Source organism: Tinamus guttatus, unplaced genomic scaffold, assembly GCF_059628265.1.
Source record: "Tinamus guttatus ecotype Peru unplaced genomic scaffold, ASM5962826v1 Tinamus_guttatus_pri_ptg000209l, whole genome shotgun sequence".
In the NCBI taxonomy this organism is placed as follows: Eukaryota; Metazoa; Chordata; class Aves; order Tinamiformes; family Tinamidae; genus Tinamus; species Tinamus guttatus.
In genome coordinates, this window is record NW_028288743.1 from 1,461,479 (window position 1) to 1,482,853 (window position 21,375).

Consider the following 21,375-nt stretch of genomic DNA (forward strand, 5'->3'; position numbering starts at 1 on the left):
CCAGACAACAAAATTGTTTTTCTGAGCATTGAATGTGGTGTAGGAAGCAGTAGTTCCAGGAGAGGCAGCTCTCCCTTCTCTGTGGCTTGCAGCCAGGACAGACAGAAGAGGACAGGAGAAAGAGAGACAGAGAAGCTGAGATGCATCTGACCAAGCAGGAAATCTCAGGAGGCAGCACTAAAGAGAGAAAAGCAACAGCATCCACAGCAGAAGCAAGGGAAGTGTATCTGTAACTCACCTCAGGCTCAATGAATATTTGGGATGTTCCTAGGGCACTTTTTACTTTTGAATATACTTATAAATGAGCAATGACTCCACATAGCCTGAAGCTGTCTTGTCCGGGATTCTGACATTGTATAATCTGGAAATTATCTTCCAGGGAAGGGCTATGAGTTCTCCCACGCTTATATTTAATTTCCAAAAAAACACTGAGATGCCCCAGTGCAGGTTTGGGAGGTTGTTCTTTTTTGCTTTGTTTTTTGATCATTTGAATACTCTATAATGTTTGCAAGTAAGCTGATGCTACCATCTGGAAAAACCCTAGAGATTTTTCCTCCTTTTCCTCCTATTTTTTTCCTTCATCTGCCACGGAAAAGTGGACAACACTGCAATGAGTGTGAGCAAGCATCTCAGCCACACCAGCGCAAGAGCAGGGCCCAGCACCAAAGAGAAGGGAAAACAGAGAGTGCAAGTGGGAGGAGTGTTACGCTAAGGATCACAGCTACAAAGCTTTATGCCAAGATACAGCAATCGACCAGTTTGGTCAGTTATTAAACTTCAGTGGTCTCTCATTGAAGCCATATAGAAAATTCACAGTTCATATATGATATCTGACAAACCTGTTTTGTTTGTTTGTTTGCTTGTTCTTTACTTACCTGAATGTTTTATCAAGGCTCACACTTAAGCCAATATAAAAGCTATTACCCAAGTCTTTATAGAAGCACTAAAATACAAAGAAAAAAAAAGTAAGTAAACAGTTTTCAAATAAAATAAGGAAGGTCTCAAAACCACTTTAGTTTCAGTTAGTTACACAATTACACAATTTGCATAGTATGTAATGTGCAGGGAGTTGCTGAGATTATGTGCCTGATCTGCACAAATGCAAAACTTTTACCTGATTCCTAGTATATAAGTAAAAAGAAAATTAGAATGGAGGGAAAGGTTATGCTCAGAAAATAAAAACATTTCTTAGGCAGGCTACAAAATAAAGCAACTAAGAGTTTTGGGAAACTGTAGTGAGAATTTCTGAAGACCTACTAGTAAATGTTGGGTTTTAGCACTTACTCATGTGCACAGTAAGAATTCATATTTGTTCTAAATACCAGTTTATGAACACAAAAACTTTTTCTGAAGAATTGTAATATCATCAGGCTATTCACTTCCTATTAGAAAATATTCTGACTTAAACATTTTACTGAAAATTTGAACAGCTTTTTATAAAGGTGGGGAAAAGCTTTTCTTGAATTTTATAAAAAGAATGAGGTGGAAAAAGTACAAAAATATACTGTAATTTGCATCTTAGTAGGAAAGGGGCTTTGAGCGTTGCACACAGGGTGTTCTTGCAACAAAGTTCAGAATTTTTCTACACATGGCAATTAATCAAAATAATAATTCTGGTAAAGTTTTTAAGTAGATAAGCCCATTAAGGGTAGCTTTGATTTTTTTTCAGTGATAGGGAACACTTTCTAAGATATCAGGAGACAGTTGATAAAGGTGCCTGCAAAGAATTATGCTTTTCTGACGTATTTTTCTTACATATTTCCAGAGAAAGTTTTTTTCACTTTCGCTCTCAATGACAGCAAGATCACCACCATTCTTCTTGCAAAAATCCCTTGCTTTTTCCATAGGCATTGCTTCTGTATTAAAGTAGTATTCCTTGTGATGATACAATATCCAATTATCTTCACTAACATCATATTCATAAACTGGAAGGTAAAACATTAAGCAGAGTATCTGTAATAGAAATCAGCATCATTATGTGATAATTTCTTGCTGGTATAGAAAGAAAAACACTTACCGAATTTGAAAGTAGGTTCTGGTTTCAATGTTGTTCCTGCAATATAAATCAATATCCAGCTATATTATGTGTCTCTCAGACATCTTCTCTCAATTAAATATACTTTTATAAATACACTTTTAACTCCCAAGAATAAAATGAACTATAGGAAGAATTCAGTAAGTTTATTTTTTATTACAGATTTTTTCAGAATATATTAAAACATGTTTTACACTCAGCAAAATGCCACATTATAACCAGTCACAAGTCAATCTATAGAAACAATGAATAATTTCAGACTACTTGATTTCACATTTTCATCATGCACCACAGATTCTAAACTTACATACATATCTCATGGACAAAATTCATATTTTTGATTGCTTTTATTTATATTGAAAATTATCAAGTGCTTCAGAGTGTTTGAAGCTGGTTTTCATACATGCAAATGGTATGACTTGACCTGAAAAGGATGTTCATATGTATCTCTAAAAGATTTTTAAGGAAGAATGTCATCTTACCTTTCTTTACTTGACAAACGTAGTCATTCATATGTTCACAAAATAAATCATTCCAATTCATACTAGTGTAGCCATTAAACACTCCACATTTTTCATTTCCATCATAATTGTTTGGTTCTCCACCTGCCCATTTTTCAAAATTTACCTACAGTGGAAACAAAACTGTGTTATTATTTTTCATTTAAATCAAAACTATCTGTTTAAGTCAGAACTGTCTGCTCTGTCAAAGGAGAAGACATTTCACTTGTTTTCAAGGTCAGTTTTGCATTTTGGTGCCAGACCTCCTAAGGAGAAAAACATAACCCTTGCACAGAGTAATGATTCTTCTATGTATTTGTAAGTCATGCTGCTATGAAGTTGTGTCCCTCCCTGTTATCAAGAGAGTTAAGTTGTCCTGTGAAGCTTTGAGGAGAAGTATCCAAGCACTATAGTCTGACCACTGGGTTGACTGCTTTAATGTTTCAACTTGAGACAATCCATATGCGCTGCTGTACTGACCTAGGCCTTGCAGACCTCAATGTACTTAAGAGGGTGGGGGAACAGAGTTTAGCTTGGTTATTCTAAGAGTTTATTCTTTCTAATTTCTAGAAAGAAATTATTTCTAAGAGTTACTGACATATGAGAACATAGATTAGTGTGAGCTAAGTTTGCTTAAGACAGACAAGTATTTAATCAACTTTGATGATATTGCATATACTCAAAATCTCATACTGTGATCTATAATTATGAATAAATGAAAAATAAAAACTAAATCCTAGAGTGAGATTGAGAATTAAAGTCATTTGTGGCTGGTACAGGACAGGTCATGCAACAAGATGTAAATGGAGAATTAGACAAACAGCTGAATCGGGAAATGTACTCACTGGTGAACCATCACTCCATATGAATCCTCTGTCAGAATCCAGGGCATTTAAACCCATCCAGTAAGATGAGTAATGATGTTTTCTGTCTCTGAATGATTACACACAAATATGGACAATCAGGTACAGTGGAAAATAGAGAAGAAGACCATATATCATTACATTGTCAGTATTTTGGCATTTCAGGTATCACTTAATTGAGTCATAGAAAATCAGAAAGCAGTGAAAAAGAGTTCATGGGGAGCATCACAAGGATCATGATACCACAAATATTGAACTGAATGAAATATATCTTAAGTCCTCGGTCCTGCCAGGTATTTTAGGGCTGAAACTGCTTTCAGAGACCTGCCAGTCTCATAGCCTTGAGCTAAACATATGTATAAGTAAGTGTGTCAGTAGGTCAGGCTTTCTTTAATAATAATCCTGTTATTTAGAAAGGAAAAGAACTTTTTACAACAGAAAGTAATCCTATAATCAAGAGCATCTCATCCACTGATCAACTACAGGTAAGCTAAAAATTAATGTTTATCTCTTTGAATTAAACTCCTATATCTAAACAATGTTTTGCTGATACTCACAATCTAGATATTAGATTCTGTTCTTCTTCACTGTGGATACTGGCCAGATCTCCACCAATGGCTCTGCAAAAATCTCTTGCACCAAACCATGTTTGCATTTTCTCCCTTCCCCCCTGGAAAAACTACAAAAAGTGGACAGTTAATGCCTGTGTCAGATATTACAGAAATTACAGAAAGTTAAATACCTACTTTGAAGCACGTGCTGCTGTGAGGAACTGAGTGCCACTCCTCTGGGCATGAGGGAAGAGGAGTTGTTGTTGGAGGAGGAGGAGGGGTCACTCCCTGAACCAGTTGCTTGCAGAGAAACATGTTTTTCAACTCGCAGTTCAAAATATTCCATAATCCAGCTGAAGTTCCTGTTGTCATGGCCACACAGCCTGACTCCCTTCCTTCATGAAACATAAAATTTACAAACCTAATTCATAAAGATCTGCATCTTCTCAAAGCATTTTCTATTTTAAAGTTACTTAACCCATCTCTGTATGGATACCAGTAGCTCATACTTATTTCATATCACATTCTTTTACTGCATTCCTCTAATACTACACTATGAATCAAATGACCAATATGACCAAAATGTCAAATGAGGAAATAACAAAGAGAAAATAATACCAACAGACACGCTCCATCCCAGGTGGCCAGTTGGGACCTAGGGATGGCCTGTTCCACCATCCCCTTTCATTTAGTACAGAGGGATGTACTTTCATTTCTACAGCTTTATGACAGACGAGTTTTAAAATGGCACCTTTGTGTTGAAAACCTAACTTCTGGGCTCCCCAGTCTAGCAATTCTTCAGTCCTATTTCCACAGTGTGTACCTGGCATTCCTGAGTTCCAGTTAGTGAATGTAACAGCTTCACCACTGGCCCATTGGAAGGTCCCTTGCTCTTCCACATCTGAGAGAGCAATCCAGAAATACTTTGCTGGATTAAATCCAATAATAGAAGTCAAAAATGCTTGTTCATATCTGTGAAGAATAAGTTCCAGAATTATCTTTAACTAAAATTTTATGCTAATTTGTTCATTTCTTCAATCAATTTGTAGTACCAAATTTGGAAAAGTTGAAGTGATTTCTTAATATGTGAAAATAAAAGCATAGATAGAAATAAGAGCAATTATCTTACCCTTAAAATTCTATTAATTGTGTAAATTTTGTTTATGTTATACATTTATGATCTAAATTATGTTTATAATTCAGAGGGATTCTGTACTCTACAATGAACAGCCAATGAACAAGCCAGAGAGTAATAAGATTAATGCATTTGTATTATTTACTTTATTAACATAAATGATTCAGCGTTTTGCTGCAGGGTTGTGGTAAGATCTAGATATTTTAATCTTGTTATTCTGGGAAAAATTCTACTTTTATTCCAAAAAGGGTAAGTTTTCAGATCTCTCTGTGTAAAAAAAAGAGCTAGAAAGCTCAACACCAGAAGAAATGAATAGTTCCACATTCATTTGTTTATTTTTAGTTCAATGCGTTTTAAAACAATCTGGCAATTCTGGGCTGCAGAGGAGGTTGACTCCATTATTTAATTTCTGGGGTCAGCAAAAGTGTAGACAAGTAATAGCATAGTGTTAAGTTAGCATTGATGACAAAGCCCCTGCTTCAGTCCTATCATGTATATTCTTGCAACAGGAGCAGGGGCACATTAGACATTATTAGTAACTGCAGACAGGGAAGTGGTGACTTTTGGTCCCACCATCCTAGTTGCACCTATGAGAGGAAGAATTATGTTTCCACACCTGTCTTGCACAGTAGCCAGATAACCTTTGTTTGCTTCACAGGTTTGCTTTGCTTCTGAAAATGTTGCTGGCATCTGTCCCATGGAATAACAGTAAAAACCATGCTTTGTCCAGCCCTGTCAAGGTAAACAGCAGAAATGCACGGGAGGTTTTGAAAAATGCACAATGCTATGCACTTCTAAAAGCTACTTTAATGCTACATCCCAAGTTAAAATTAATGTGAGAACAAAAAATGAAGAGAATAATCAAATTGCCATAACTCTATTTTTTTCTCCTTGATAAAGGACTCACAAGACCAAAAATTCCTTGTCTTCCTGAGTGATGGGCCTTGGTTATTATTTGGAGCCGGAATACATGTTCATGAGCACTTATACTTTGTGTAAAGCCTGGTTCGCTTTTGCCTGTGTAACTCTAGTGGCACTATTATTTTTCTCCTACTTGTTGCAACAGGCTGTATTACAAACAAACTGCAAAATAATTTGTGCAAATATTCCTGGCCTTTTGTAGTAGACAGACTGAACTGAGAAAGGTAATGGGCAACCAGCTTCCTGTTGGAATACAGCACAAAAAATAATGACATACTCTGCAGAGAGTAGTTTTTATGGGATCTGAACTGAGGTGACCAGCTATTAATGAAAAGAGTGTCAATACATAAGTATTAGCTCTTTTTTAGGACTGCAATTTAAATATCATGAGAGTTAAAGGAAGATGTGACAACGTGAATAAATCACTGCTTTTCTTTTACACTTACTTTCTGGCAGCCTGGGTAAGTAACCTCAGCTTCCTCTGTTTCTTCTGCCAAAGGCTTCCTTTTACAGATGTAACCAAGCTTCCTTTCACACACACTGTCAGCCCAGAAGCCATCCTGAGCATGGCAAGGAGAGAGCACAAAGAGAAGTCTGAAAAAATTCCAGATAACAAGCTGAACATTTACCAACCCCTGAGAGAACCAGGCCTCTGCATTTGGCTGAGGTCATTTCAGCTCTCTTCCTTGCCTTGCTACTTTCTCCAGTGCCCCTGAATAGGGAATGCAATACAGTGGGGTGAACATTTCCTGAGAGATCTTGGAATTAGTGTAGCATGCAGTAAGAGTTCAGGGGCTGTTGAGAAGAGTAAAGAAATGCTCTGCTGCTTTCTTTCTCACTACGTTAGTGTTATAATATTCCCATACCCCAATGACACTAGAAAGGAAACTTTGGATAAATTAAACATAAAATATGAAGCATATAAGCCTTTCTCCATAGTATTCCAATATGTCATTTTAAGATGAGCACAAAATAAGGTAGATTTTTTTGTACTTTATTTTTTGTGCCTCCAGCAACATCAGCTTCCAGATTGACTGTGCTAAACATATGTTAGGTGGTTTAGGGGAAATATATGAACATCCTTGCACTAAGAATCATATTATGCAACTAGAATCAGCCATGTTGTATACGAGTTACTTCAATCAGTTTCAGATGGGGGATTTGTTACAATTACTGCAGAGCAGACTGAGTCTGCATTGCTTCTTGTGCTCTTCTTGTATCTAGTCTCCAGGCTCACTCCACACTAAGATATTCTGAATCAAACCAAATTCTTAGAAAAATAAAAATAGAGGCTAGAATCTTTCCTTCATTTTGTTTCACTGACTTTTTCCTTTTGAGGGGCCTGATGGACAATAGAAAGCACAGAAGAATCTGAGAAATTTCTACCTCTCCCTTCATAACGATGCAGTCTGCCTCATCACGTGTGTGAGTTGGCTGCCCTTGATGCCACTTGGTGTAGGTCACTGGTGACCCATCACTCCACTCAAAATACATTTGAACCCTGAAATCGTTTAGACCAATCCACAGTTCATCGTCAGCCTCTGGGAACACAAGCATAATTATGGTTATGTGGTTATGTCTTAAAAGGGAACAGTCACATCTCACATCCATGGGAGATTGAGTGAGCAAGAAAGCTCATTCCAATCACATTTTTAAAAATATACTTAAGTTACAATTAAGTTACAATTAAATCTATCACATTGGCATTGTATCAAGTGAAAGAACGACCATCAGGAATACTCACTGTACCCAAGCTGAGACAGTGTAAAACTGTACTCCTCAATATTATGAATACTCGTCAGCTCTCCACCTTCTTTTCTACAGGAAGACTGTGCTGCTTTCCATATTTTTGGTGTTCTGTAAATTATATAGCAATGACCTGCATAGGCCACCCATTCTCTGGGACATTTAATAGTCTTTATGTCACCTAAAAAGAGTCATATCGAAAAATTAATGAGCAATCCTGCTCAGTGCTTTCTTATAATCAAAAAGAAAATGACTGGTATCGACAAATACTTGAAATATTGGAGCACATACTAGCAGAGAAGAAAAATAACGTGTATTATGAAGAATATTTTCCTGTTAGCAAATATTGACACATTTATTTTTTTCACTACTCCCTACCCAAGAACTCTTTTGCTGAAGGAAATAAATACAAAGTAATTTGGCATGCAACCTAGCAGGGCCCTACTCTGTGCTCAATCGTTTTCAGAAAGAGGGACAGCCATGTTTTCCAGAATGGGGCCTCTATTTCTACCAGGAACTTTATCTCTGAATTTTGAAGATTTTCTATGTTTTTCTATGGAAATAGCAATTGTTGATAACCATCTGGTACTCCTGCACAGCCCAGAGCATAAATCCAGAGAGCCTCAACACATTCATTTTGTATCAGAAGTATAAAAATACCAGCTGTATGGAAATGCAGGACACCCCCTTCCTTAGCTATCGCTTGGTATGGATGTAGTACAGTCAGCCATATAACACTTTGCTGAATGCTCATATGGTCTACACCTGCAATAGCAAACTGAAGAGTGCAGGAGGTGTGCCTGGGCATTGGCATGCAATCGTCTAAGTTGTTCAGTCATTATCATGCTCCCTAGACGTAGTTCTGACCTTTGTAAACTTGCATACCAATAGAAAATGTCTAGCCATGGTTTGGAGGTTAATATGAGCCAGAAAACACTCCAAGTAATCTGTTCTGGATATAGCCACACTGAGGGTAAGAGTACAAGGATTCTTGCTAAGGTGTGTCATTCATCCTTGGAGTCAGGGAACGACCTTATTTATTAGTATAGATGCAGCTGATGGAGACAGTGTGGAGTTGACAGCATGCTGGGAATTCCCATGTTAACTAACTGCAAAACATTTTCTTAATGAAGACAAGAGCTGGGTATGCCTCAGGTCCAAGGGGAACACAAATGGGAAAAGGTGCCCATACTCTGGAACTGTCATTCCAGAAAAGAGCAGACAGGGCCAGGGAGGGTATGTGGAGTATGAACTCTGCATCGCAGCTGTTTGCGCAAGTCTAGAATGTTTTGCAGATCACAGAATATTCATCAGTATTTAATGATCTAGATCATGTGACTAAACAAATAATTCTCCCTTCTTCAGTGCCCTGGAATCTTCAAAATGACCCTTTGTTGAACAATAGGCGTCATCTTTAAAATTAACAAGATAATTAAAGTCTTCTGAGTGTTGACTATGCTCAGCAAGAGTAACACTTCTGACAACATGCAAGACAGAAGGCTACATGCAGTGTCATTTCAAATATGCAATAATGGCATCTGCCCATTATTTCTCACTCAGTGTCCAACCAGTCTTACTTTTGACCAACTTACTTGAGGCCATGGTGGAGGAATCTAAAGAGGAGTTTCTCTTTTGGCAGATATATCCCAGCTTCTGATTACACTCGTGGTTTTCCCATTTGCCATTTCTACCTTGGAAAGTCCCACATATATTTCCAGATTCTGTAGAGGGATTTCCTTTAGGAAAAAAAGCACAAAATAATCTTTAATATCATTATTTTTAATGTCACAACAGGGAATTATGCACAAGTCTCCTGCGCCCACCAAGCCATTATCACGTTATTCTTCAGAATGAGAATCCCTAAGAGTGGTGATAAGGGAAAATCCTGTATCATTTCCCCTTCTACTCCCATGTACTTCTTGAGGACAAATTCAGTGCATTTTGACTACCGCAACATACAGAAAAACCCTCATAAAAGATGAATTAAGGCACACAACTCATATGTGCTGGTAGAACTGCAAGCAACTAAACCTCCTTTACTGAGACATTGAAACTGAGATGTGTATGTAATTCCGTGGGAATGCTTGTACTTTGCATTTTCCCAGTAGTCACAATAGCTAGATGGTAATTTAGATGCTGAGAAAATAGCCGAGACTTATCAAGATGTCAAAATTCATCGGGTAAATGTCTTAGATAAATAATAACTGAGGAGAAAAATTGAAAATGTATTTTGTGTGATGTTTCTCTTTAGAACATATCACATTGTTTTAGAGTTTTTTCTTTGAATTGAACAATATGCCTGATGAGAAAACTGGATGGAAAAATCAAACACTAAAGAAGGTGCAGATGCATATATTTAAATGTTTTCTTGAATTATTTGCTGTTTATAGGAAATCCAGAATTAATGATAATCCATCTCTGGGGCAATCTGTATTACTGTAATATCCCAGTTTTCTCTGCTGTCCTAGGACCTAGGACTACTCCATGAAACTGAAGAAGATAATAGAAATTTGAACAACAGAAGCCCACATACTGATCATGATTTCAGAAAAGTACACTTACCTGGAGCCCAGTTCAGATATCTGAAAGGATTACCCCCCGTCCATTGCCAGCCACTGTCAAGAGCACCAAAAAGACCAGTCCAGAGCTTAGCATTAACACCCAGGTCACTAGTAAGTCCTAAGTGTTCAAAAGAAATGCACAGACAAGTTATTAAATGCATCTGTTTCTGCTGTCACTGAAATTACTCAAGAAAACCTGAAGTGAAATTTCAAAATGTGGAAAAGTTCCAAGTCTTATAATACATATCTATTTTATATGGATTTGTTTTTTTCTGCTATTTTAACACGTTTTGTGAGAAAGTGTCAAGCTTTTTAAGGATGCCACTAAGACCTATTCTCACAAAATATTTAACCTTTTAAATATTTATCAGTAGCCATGTGAAATATTCTTTAGTTGGACTTATATTTTAGCGACATGCATAATTTTTGTTTTGTTTTGTTCCGTTTACTTTACCTAATAAAAACATTTCTTCGTGAAGGTCTGTGACACTTAGTAATTCTGCATTCTGCTGCTGGCAGCTTTTCCTTGCTTGGTGCCATGTCAAAAGTGACTGTGAGTTTATCTGATAGTAGGTTTCTGTCAAAGGGTTTTTTTTCCAAACATCATTGTGGGTGGTGTCTGTAAAATATGGTGACAGCAGTTTGACAAGGTAACTATACTTGCATGGAAACGTGGAAAACAAAATCCTCAATGCAGATTAAAATTATGTATCTGTATGATTTTCTAAGCTTTCACATACATTTTGACATGTTTGTACTCTCTTTGTTCAATATTATTAATAATCTAAGGAACTATTTTTCCTTACAAACCTGGTTATTCCACATTCACTCTGTTCCAGGTCTTTTAATTTACATAACTAACTCATCTACTTCTTCCACACTTCAGTTCCCTTTAACCCACTCACTGACATACTCTATCCGTACATACACAATTCCCTATTTCCCATATAGAAATTTTCAGTCTATACACTTGCTACCTTACCTCAGGCTACCTTACCTCGGGCTCTCCTCCTATATTCTCCACCCTCTCTCTCAAGGCTGTGTCCTGTGTCCTGCCGTTCATGCCATCTCTCCCATTTTCTGCTCCATGCTATGATACATTGCTGTCTCCTGGCTCTCTCTTATCCTGTGCACTTCTTTCTGCACTTCTTTTGCCCTACTTTTCTGCCTCCTTACTCTTAAGGGTTTTCTCTTCTTTCTATAAGTTCCCATATTATCTTATGCGATGGTGATGGTGACGGCTTTTCCTGTGCTCCCATATCTACAGGTCTCTGCCCGAAGTACTGCAGGAGTACTTCTCATTTCAGTTGCAAAGAGGAGTGAAAGCCAACAGCTTTTACCTCATTTCTGCATTACATAGGTCACTAGTGAACTAGACTAACCTGAATATAGCTTGTTTTCCAATACTACTTCCACATCCTGAACAGATTTTGACAACAGGGATGAAACTTTTAGTTAATGCTTTTCCTTATTTTTTTAATGAATGAATTACCTTTTAATGGACAATTTCCAAAAAGTTTGTCTCTATCAAAATCTGAAGTTGTTGCACACCAGAGAGACCCTGCATCATTACTCAGAGGTATGCACTGAGCATGCCATTCACCGTTGGCCTTGAATGGGAATACACACGGTGCACCAAAGGCATTTCCTCCTAGAGTAAACATATCTAAGGACAGAAATGAAGAGCAACAGCAGTCAGTTGATATCAAATGTTGATCACAGTGTCTGCATATAGATAGCACTTCCTAGAGGTCCCTAGCTCTCTAGCTACATAGTGCTGTTTAGCTGAGTTATGCAAGAGCTTATATAGAGAAAACATATAATTACCTAATTACTATGAAGTCTTCCAAGGCTGTTGCACCAGATATGACTAGGACAAGATATTCAGAATAAAGGTCCAGAATTAAACAATCTTCATTTGGCCGTCTGTCCAATTTGTTTTGCTATAATGCTGTCTGAAGCAGTGTTCCAGATGTGTTCGTGTCTCAGATTCTCCCACTGAATACAAAAATCTATCTTTGGATGATATTTGGGATTTTTTTTTTCTTGGGTGTTTGAGGAAGCTTGGAATGTATTTGCTAATCTTTATGAGCAGTTACATTTTAAATTCAGAAGTGGCTCTGCTAGGAAGTGACTCTCCCATCCCTAGGCAGTGTAATTTGTTATCTAAAGCAAATTATGACAAACTTAATTCTAGCTAGAACTGTTGTAGGGCAGGCCTACGTTTCATCCCTTGTTATATAACTTCCCACCCTGCCAGAGCCACTGCAGAAAGAAGATTAAATGCTTAAGCCTAGATGCCAAGTCTGCATAACCTAAGAAGGACAGTAATGCAAGAAAAGAGAGATCTGACTCTCTAGTGCTCCTCTATCAGCATGCTAGAACTTACTACTGCACTCTAAACCATTAAAGCACTATTTTCAATTATTATCAGAGAGCAGTTAAGCACATATTTACATTTATGTTTTTTAGGTGTAACTTCAGCCTTGATCTGCGTAGATGTGAATATCCATCTCATTTCTAATACTAAATTGATTCTTGAAATAATTTCAACTTTTAAGTTAATCACAAAAACTATATATATATATATATATTTTTTAACAGATAATCCAGGCTTAACCAAAATTTGTGCCTGGAAAACAGAGGAAGAAGAAACACTGTTTCCTTTTAGAAACAATGCATTGCCAAAGCAAGTCAGTCAACAATAAAAATTAAATATATCAGAATTCCCCTCTCCTTCCACAAATGGATCAGATGACAGATTTTGCAGGAGTTAGTTATACATCTCCTGGTGTTACCAATAGAATTCCTATCACCCAATCAGATTATAACACAGACTTCTGCCTTTTTACACTTCTATTTGACAAAACTACTCTACACGAAGCACAATTTTATTAAGTCATATTTGCTTTGAATTTCTACTCTCCTCTTTTTGGTCAGCTCAGAGGTCACTGTGAAAAACGGGCTGCTGGATGGCAAGCAGTTAATAGAATGCTTTAAAAATAGAGGCGCTAAATTACTTGGAAAGGTAGAGATTAAATTTCACAACTCACCTTCATAGTGCTGAGAACACACATTGTCTGTGGTTCCATAGATTTTCCACTTACTCCCATTGCTTGATCCCTTCTCCAGTCTGATTTTCTTTCCCTTTCCTTTGCTATAGTTGAAAAATAAATCATTGCCTTGGGTTGCAAGCGTGTCATTTCTGCATTCCCACCACTGAAGTTCATCTGTCGTGTTACAGACTTGCAAAGTGATGATAGCGTCATCGTCCCTGGAGAGCACCCCCAGGCACAGCTTCAGCCCCACGCTCAGCAGCTGGGTGGCAGAGACCCACTTGAACTTCTGGAACTCATTGTGCTCCTCACATGTGGTAGTTATGATTGACACAGTGTTTTGAACTTGGGCACAGAGCTTGCTATCTTCATCATATATTGAAAATATTCGACTCTCTACAAAATAAAACGAAAATTCAAATATTTGAGGAGAGATCAAATAGGAGATAGGTTGGTTACTATTACTAGATATCTGACAGTTTGCTACATCAAAAAGTGAATAGTTAGTCCATAAAGAAAGAAATCAAGGAATATTTATCATTATTATTATAAATATTCATTAAAATGTTATTGAGGTGTATACGCACAAACTAAAAATATAGCTAATTCAAAGGAAAATGTTCTTCAGACATCTCCTTAAAACATACTATTCTCAAAATGTCATTCAGAAATGATCTATGCTAAACTTCATGAGTTCCTCAAATTTCCACTATCACACAGTACGTTAAACAGCCTTTAACTTTGTATGCAAAAGTCCTTTGGCTTTTGAGCTATTAAAAAAATATTTTACAAGCTCAAAATGTAATCACTGTTATACTTGACCAAAAGCACATTGTGTTTTTCAGCTCTTCGGATAAATTCATCATTTTTCATTTTTAATTAAGTAGTTTGGAAGTTTTTGGAAACCTTGAACAAACTGTTAGCAGAGTTCAACTTGTGATTTGCTTAGGAGGGAAACCACAACTTCCAGGACCATCAGTTCAGTTTTGAGCAGTTAAGCTCACTAAGAATCCTAAGTGCCATTTATAGCAACACTTTTAAATAGAAATGAGCACAACAGATTTAAGAATGTTTCTTATGACCAACTTCAAAAAAGGAGGACTACATTACCAACTTCAGCCTGTTCTAAACCTTGACCGTTTCTGTAGATGGCCTTGCATTTCTTAGTTCCCCCTCTAAATGACAGTAATATCTTACAGCTTGCTTTCACATCCCATTAAATTGCATGGCTGCCAAAGTTTCTTGCCAGGAGCAAGCAATACAGTTAAAAGTGGCTTCATAACCCATTGGATTATAGAGGGTGTTAGGAGCGTTAGAACATCCTTGGTGTTATCATTTATGAAAGGCTGTAGAGTCACCATACAAGCTGATAGCATCCCCTGAGCACAGCTCTCCCGTTGTAACAGTGCTTCACAAGGTTGACAGACGATCAGTTAGAGCAAGCCTGGTCTTGCCCAGAAATTAATAAGTGTAGAAGAAATTCTTCTGCAATGGATTAGATCAGCACTGTCGGTGAGCTCCTAGTGCTGGACTGCCACCTGTTACCTAGCTAGGAGTTTCCTGAGGGAAAGAGTTGCAGACACGGTAGCATTTCTTTCCTCTCAGCAGTAGGAGCATCTGAAATCTAGTAGAGAGCAACTTCTAATGTCCTTCATCTTCAGCCTTCAGCTTGGAAAATGATTATAACATGCAACTATCAGTATGCCATAGTCTGTATGTGCTGTCTAAGAAATTCAATGCAGCACATGAGCCAGTGCTTCTGTGCATGATAAGAGGACATCTTGTACATCTGAGTTATTTTGACTTCCAGTGGTGTAGTTTTAGACCACCTTTTGTTCACATTCAGCTAGTTTGTTTTCAAGAATCAACATTATATCTGTTTGCACACTTCTTGCACTCATATCCTCCTGTGGAAAAGTAGCTTTGAGGATTAAAGACATGCCAGACCTATACGGGTATGACCAGTTTAAGAGCTGAATGAAACTGTTTCAATTTACATGCCACTAACAGATCAAGACTCCCACCAAAAAGAACAGGAAGGCACAAGAAAGAGCACTTGCACATCTCCATACTCACAGGGGGACAAAGACTTACCAGACATCTGAAGACATGTAGTAAGAGGAAAGAGAAAAATCAGAAGCAGGTAGACAGCCATTATCAAATATTTTGTTCTCTTCTCTCTTTCACATCAAATTGATGCAGAAGACTAATTTGTGCTGTGCAGGAAAAACATTCTGTACTGAATCACTTTAGCAAATCCTTGTTGGTTTTTAAGGCTTGAAAGATACAAGGAAGTTCTGGGTTGTAAATAAGGAACTGTATCTTGTCACATGAGCAATTTTGAAATAATATTTAAATGAATAAGCTTTGCTTCCTAAGCTGATTCCTCCACTGTATTTTTTATCTTGCTTGGAAATACTAGGTCCTTGGATCACATTTCAGTGTGTGTTTCTGGAAAAGTACCTGATGATTCGGGATCATTACCTTCATGAAGAAGCTGACATTAATGTTTCTCTACTGGAAATAAAGGAAAGAGTGAAAAGAAATGGAGTCTTGCATGCCAATAAATAAGAAAAAGGGCAGAGTTCAATGCAGTACTGTGAAATACTGGCTGAGACAAAAAAAAAACAAATCAAGTAGCTCTGACCTTGGAATTAGAAAGACTTAAAATGCCTCACCTCTGCCATTCCACAGAGAAGATAAAAGCTGTAGAAAAAGGACACGTCTTCTTAAGGAGGCACCTGTCCCTTTTTTGGATCAATTCATGGCTATATGCAAGAGCTAAGTATTCAAACTGAAAGCAGCAATTGACAAAACCCTGCAAAGAAGTTACACAGTTCTGTGACAAACTCTAATGGGAAAACAGAGGGATTTTCAATTATTGCTATGGTGTAAAACAAGACTGATAAGCATTGGTGCCTACATTTATAATCTCTGTTCTATGCAAGCTGGCATGCCTTAAAGTGCACAATTTTTAGCCATCCTGAGAAAGTTCTGATGCTTATTTTGACAAAACTCTTACCTTTATCATATGCACAAAAATCAGAAAGATGGAGAGGGTGGGGGTGATAAGAGGCACTCCTATGGTAGGTTTTTCTATTCTTGAGTATTGTCCAATGAAAGGCCTTTGAAAAATCTCAGTTTCTACAGACTACGGAGAGGTAGGTTTGGGCTAATTTTCCCAATATGATGTTTGCTGTGAGCATTCTTTAAGGTTCTTTAGGAGCTAGAGAAGCCAAAAAAGACTTTCCCTCCAAAGTGCTGTTGTTGTAGGCAACAGGAACTCTGGACACCCACATAAACATCAGGGATCCCACCTCTACTACTTCTCTGACTCAAATGCAGATGGATAACACACTGGGTATGAAAAGGTACACAGGAACTACAGTAGAATTACAGCAGTAGAAGGGAAAAAAAAAATTAAGCCAAGCAGGTGGAGCTGCACCAAAAACTAGAAAAGGGGAAAGAGAAGGAGGCTAGGAAGAACTCTGAGAGATGAGGAAAATGGGAGAAAAGCTAGAGCTGTCTTGACAAGGAAAAAAATGGACAATTACGAGCGTATTGTCATGCACATGCAAAGATGACTGCATCCAGTCTGGTATTCACGAACATGGGAATGTTTGACTGTGCAACTTCCAATTTTCACTAACACAATTCTAGTAAAAATTGTGTAAAGTTAGCCATCTTTTTGTGGGGATAGTCCTTCAGATGTGAGGATGGACAAAATACTTTTATTTATTAACTAGTCAGGAGAAACATTATGTCTGATGCTTCTGCTAGGCAGACAGGGTACACAATGTCCCAGCATCTTGAAGCTACAGGGAAGGAACAAATACAATTAAAACAGGCAAAAATAAACTAGTCCTGTTCTGAAGAAAGCCTGCTGTTTGGTGAAGGATTGCTAGCAATGACCTGCTGAGAGAGACTGAAAAGACCAAACCATTCTATGGGCAACTCCACCTTAGTGTTTGTATGTTTGTTTGAACAGATCCTATCACACAGCAAAAAATGGGAAAGGAAACCTAACGGCTTCAGGGATGTCCTCTAATGTCTTCCACACAGCAAGGCACAGGCTACAAGTCCAGAAGTGGTGGGGAAGAAAGGCTGCAGGGTCTAATGCTGATTCAGCGTTGTTCCCTTGCCAATCTCTGCTTCTCGGGCAGGAAATTATGCTCGCAGCGTTCCGATTCACCACCTTTTCCCTGAAGTCTGCACTCTTCTGGAGAAAAGGGGAAATGAAAATTCAGCTCAATTTTATCAAGAAACCAAGCAATGCTTCTTGATTAACACATAAATTTTCACATGCTGTAGCCCATCGTCATCGTGGCATTCTTCAGTTGCTCACAGAAACAAATGGGTGGTTCCAATCCAGGTTGTAGTAGATGCTTCCTTACAGAAGTTAAACAGTGCATTTTTACAAAGCACTGATATTAAGTCCAGAAAGGAATATTATTGACCCTGATATAACTTGACACAAAATTTCAACCCAGAATCCCCATATATACTACAACCACAAACTTGCCAAGTGAACATGAAAATCTTTTCAGAAGACTGGAAAACTGCATAAGAATAGTCCTGGCTAAGTAAACAAAGTGAGCAAACTATCTTTTTATTCCTCCAAAGAGGCTCCAAACATATTGAAACAGGCAGGCTGCACTTTCATATTGTGTTTTCATACTACGCCATCATTTTTTTTTTCTTCTTTTCTGCCAAGATGAAATACAAGAAATCCTGGCAAAATCAGTGGATTATGGATATGTATTGGAGTGGTCAGCCCAGGCCCTCCATTTCATCTTATTCATCAAGAATTATTTTTGTTTTTACAGCAAGAAAATTTCAAAAAAGCAAGATCGAAATTTGTTTGTGAATGTTTATTTATACAACAAACAGGCTTAAATTTTCCGTAAGTGGTGACGTCTCCTGAGGAAACAGAACAGGAGACCATGAGAGCAACGTGATCATTCTATCATAACTGACTGATCCGAGCAGGAATAATAGCTGGTAGGAAAAAACAGCTGAAAGAATTGGTGATCAAAATACATTAAGTAACAAATTACATGGCATGCATATAAATTAGTGTCAATATTCAGTCAAACGCAGCAACAAGGATAATTTGCTCATCCCAACCTTAGAAACATTTTTTTAATGTAGCAATTACTTCTCAGGAACTTTATAGATTAACAGCCGGAAAACTGGACATAATACCAGATCACCAAGTGATGCTAGGTAAAACCATTCCATTTCCCTTCCCTTAGAACTCTGCCCAGGGAAGATGGTAATAACATTAGGCTATATAAAGAAAAGAGTAGTTTTGGAAAAACTTTATCACCCATTTTTTAAGACATGCTAAGTTTTCTTACAAGTTTGACCAAAGGAATAACGTCAGAAACTTGGGACTCTTGTGTTCAAGTGCCTAATGAATGAGTGTCCTTCACTGCAAGATACTAGATAAAATAAAATGAAATAAAATAAGAAATAAAGAAGAAATCCCTTATGTTCATTTTCCTCATATATAATTCAACATTAATTAGATATTGGCTATGGTGTGCTAGTTTCTCTACCTTCCATTTGACAACTGTCAATTAGAGTCCATTCTACTGCTTAAGGATTAGAATCTTAAGCTTACTAAACAGAAATTTACTGATTTCTTCTGCCGTAAATGCCACTGGTTCCATGTTTATTTTTTTAATGAGAAACTTGCTTCAATTCCATTGCACTGCAATTGCAATGGAATTGCAATTAAGCTGCATGATTTGCTATACTGAGCATAGTAAATCATGCAGGTTTAATTTCCTCTCCTGAGACTTCTTCATAACTTTATTTACACTCTTCCTAAAAATATTAGACAAAGGATTGAAATTCATCCTTAGACTAAGAACAGAGCTTCAGAATTGGAACCTTCTCTGTTTTTCCTGTATCCATTTGGCTAGAAGAGCAGAAGAGGCACAATATTTCACAGAGGCAGCTGCACCTTCTAAAAGCCATTGATGATACGGAATTTGTAGTTCTCTTCAACTCACAGACAATGCTGGATTTTATACAGTGCAAAACGAATAAATGAGTTCAGCACCATTTAAGGTGTGAGCTGGGCTCTCCTGCTGACCCGCATTAGCTGAGGTGGTGTACTGCTGAGTTTGCCAAAGCACCAAATCTCCCCCTGCATTCTTTATTTTCTTTCCAATAATACTGTGTGTATAAACATGTGTTGAAGTCTGGAAGTGTGCAGAGCCATAAAGCTCTGCAGGGCCTCCAGGCAGAAGTGAATTTCTTTTGGGCAGAAACTGCACCTAACTGCTTATTTGTGGTCTGCACACCCGGCAGCGATGGCAGCGAGGCTGGGATTCCACTCAGGGTCTCTGGACACCGCTCTGATCCCTTTCACCTTCTGGTCAGCACCACTTCCCATAGAACACTTTCTCCATGCATTTTAAAACAGTGATGGCATCATCTTTAACATCATTTTCAGACTCAGTCAGGAGTTTTTTGATCTGTGCTTCCTGTCGCTCTCATTTTTCAGGCCTTCTTCACTTCATGAATCTTGACATTGTGTGGAAAAGATTTTTTTTCTAAGAACTCTGCAGCCTCTTCGTAATAGAAGATGGAAGTAGCAGCAAAAGGTATCAGCATATGCATTTTCTTCTGCTTGTGAATCTGAGTCTACATAAAAATTAAATGATTCCTATACTTCAATGGATATAAGCCATGTGAGGAGGAGCAGGAACACAGTCAAGGACTGGGAAAAAGGGATTAAAGACAGAAGAGGAAAGGGTATTCAGAAAAAAAATTTCTCTTACATAATAGAATGAATAACTCGGACTGTTTTTTAGTAGTTTTGCATTTGTGTAGTCTTTTCTACGTGAAAATGTTTTAAGTCATTAAAGTTAAAAGGATTATACAACCATATTCCATCTTGAACTGTGGTGAAGCAATAGACTGACAATATTTTCTTGTATCTGTCCATGCATTACCTGCTTAGTGAGAGAAAATACCAGCTAAGTGGTTTAGCAACAAACTAGTTACTGTTTATTTCACAGAACAAAATCTGGAACTACAAAGCAAACCTCACTCACCTTTATGTGAGAAATTGAACATTTTGCAAGATTTACAAAAACAAGGATTATAAAGTCTGCATTTGGAAATTTAAGATTTCCAGAAATTGTAACCAACCTAGCCATTTTAGAAAGCAAAATCAACATTAACTGATGCAACTGATGAAGACTTCTTTTCAACTTTCAGGACACATCCCACAAGCTCTGTTACGTATGGAGAGGGTACAGGTGAGCAGTTACATGGGATCACTCAGAGTCATCCAGCGCTCCCGTAAACTTCCAGGGTGTGTGGGTAATATTCCTCCCCCTCCTCAGTCACTGTTGTCCTGACACAGAAGGTTTTGTCTTGCCCTTCTCTGTAGCACTTCCCCCAGACAAGCCCACCTGTGATCAACAAGAATACCAGCAGGGGGGAAAACAACTACACTTTTCCATTCCAGAGTCTTCAAATTTTACCTAATTAATTCTGGAATAGAAATGCAACAAGAACTGAATACTTACTTTTCCATGTGTGTGAAAATATGGGAACTGAAATTAAACAGTAAAAGGATTTATTTTTTCCCCATGGTTCAAAGAGTCTTGTCATCTAGCAACCACAACATGCCTATAGCTAAAAATGACGAGTTGAAAGCTGGTAGAATTACACGTTTGCCAAATAGCTGCAGATTCTTTGCATTATCATGGTTTGAAATAAATCTGGGGCAGAAACATCAAATCTGGAAGCATTTCTCCTTGTAAGATCTATCTTACATTATATTTCCTATTTGGTATACCTTTGTATTGTTTCATTTCATAATTAGTCAGTATTATCTCTTTTCTTATCTCCTCTTCAGATTGTAAGATCTGAAATCTTACATCGTATAGAATGATTATGAAATGAAGTAACTGTGTAATACAATACAAATGCTGAAAAGTGGCTACTACTGTACTTGCACATGAGAAAATAGCTTTGGCTTAA

General features: G+C 37.6%; 1 protein-coding gene across 1 annotated transcript in view; it reads right to left on the reverse strand.

The window, feature by feature from the left end:
* The window catches only part of LOC104580264 (macrophage mannose receptor 1), a 30,037-nt gene extending 14,514 nt beyond the window's left edge, over positions 1-15,523 (reverse strand). The window contains exons 1-18 of the mRNA XM_088524340.1: positions 15,463-15,523; positions 13,366-13,764; positions 11,805-11,978; positions 10,767-10,931; positions 10,314-10,430; positions 9,344-9,487; positions 7,750-7,932; positions 7,392-7,546; positions 6,452-6,565; positions 5,701-5,816; positions 4,773-4,921; positions 4,145-4,344; positions 3,956-4,077; positions 3,381-3,468; positions 2,518-2,662; positions 2,018-2,053; positions 1,756-1,925; positions 876-943 (exon numbers count right to left, since the gene is read on the reverse strand). Of these exons, the coding sequence (XP_088380466.1) occupies positions 876-943; positions 1,756-1,925; positions 2,018-2,053; positions 2,518-2,662; positions 3,381-3,468; positions 3,956-4,077; positions 4,145-4,344; positions 4,773-4,921; positions 5,701-5,816; positions 6,452-6,565; positions 7,392-7,546; positions 7,750-7,932; positions 9,344-9,487; positions 10,314-10,430; positions 10,767-10,931; positions 11,805-11,978; positions 13,366-13,764; positions 15,463-15,523 (2,606 nt within the window). The remainder of the gene's footprint in view (positions 1-875; positions 944-1,755; positions 1,926-2,017; positions 2,054-2,517; positions 2,663-3,380; positions 3,469-3,955; positions 4,078-4,144; positions 4,345-4,772; positions 4,922-5,700; positions 5,817-6,451; positions 6,566-7,391; positions 7,547-7,749; positions 7,933-9,343; positions 9,488-10,313; positions 10,431-10,766; positions 10,932-11,804; positions 11,979-13,365; positions 13,765-15,462) is intronic.
* Between the last annotated feature and the right edge of the window lie 5,852 nt (positions 15,524-21,375).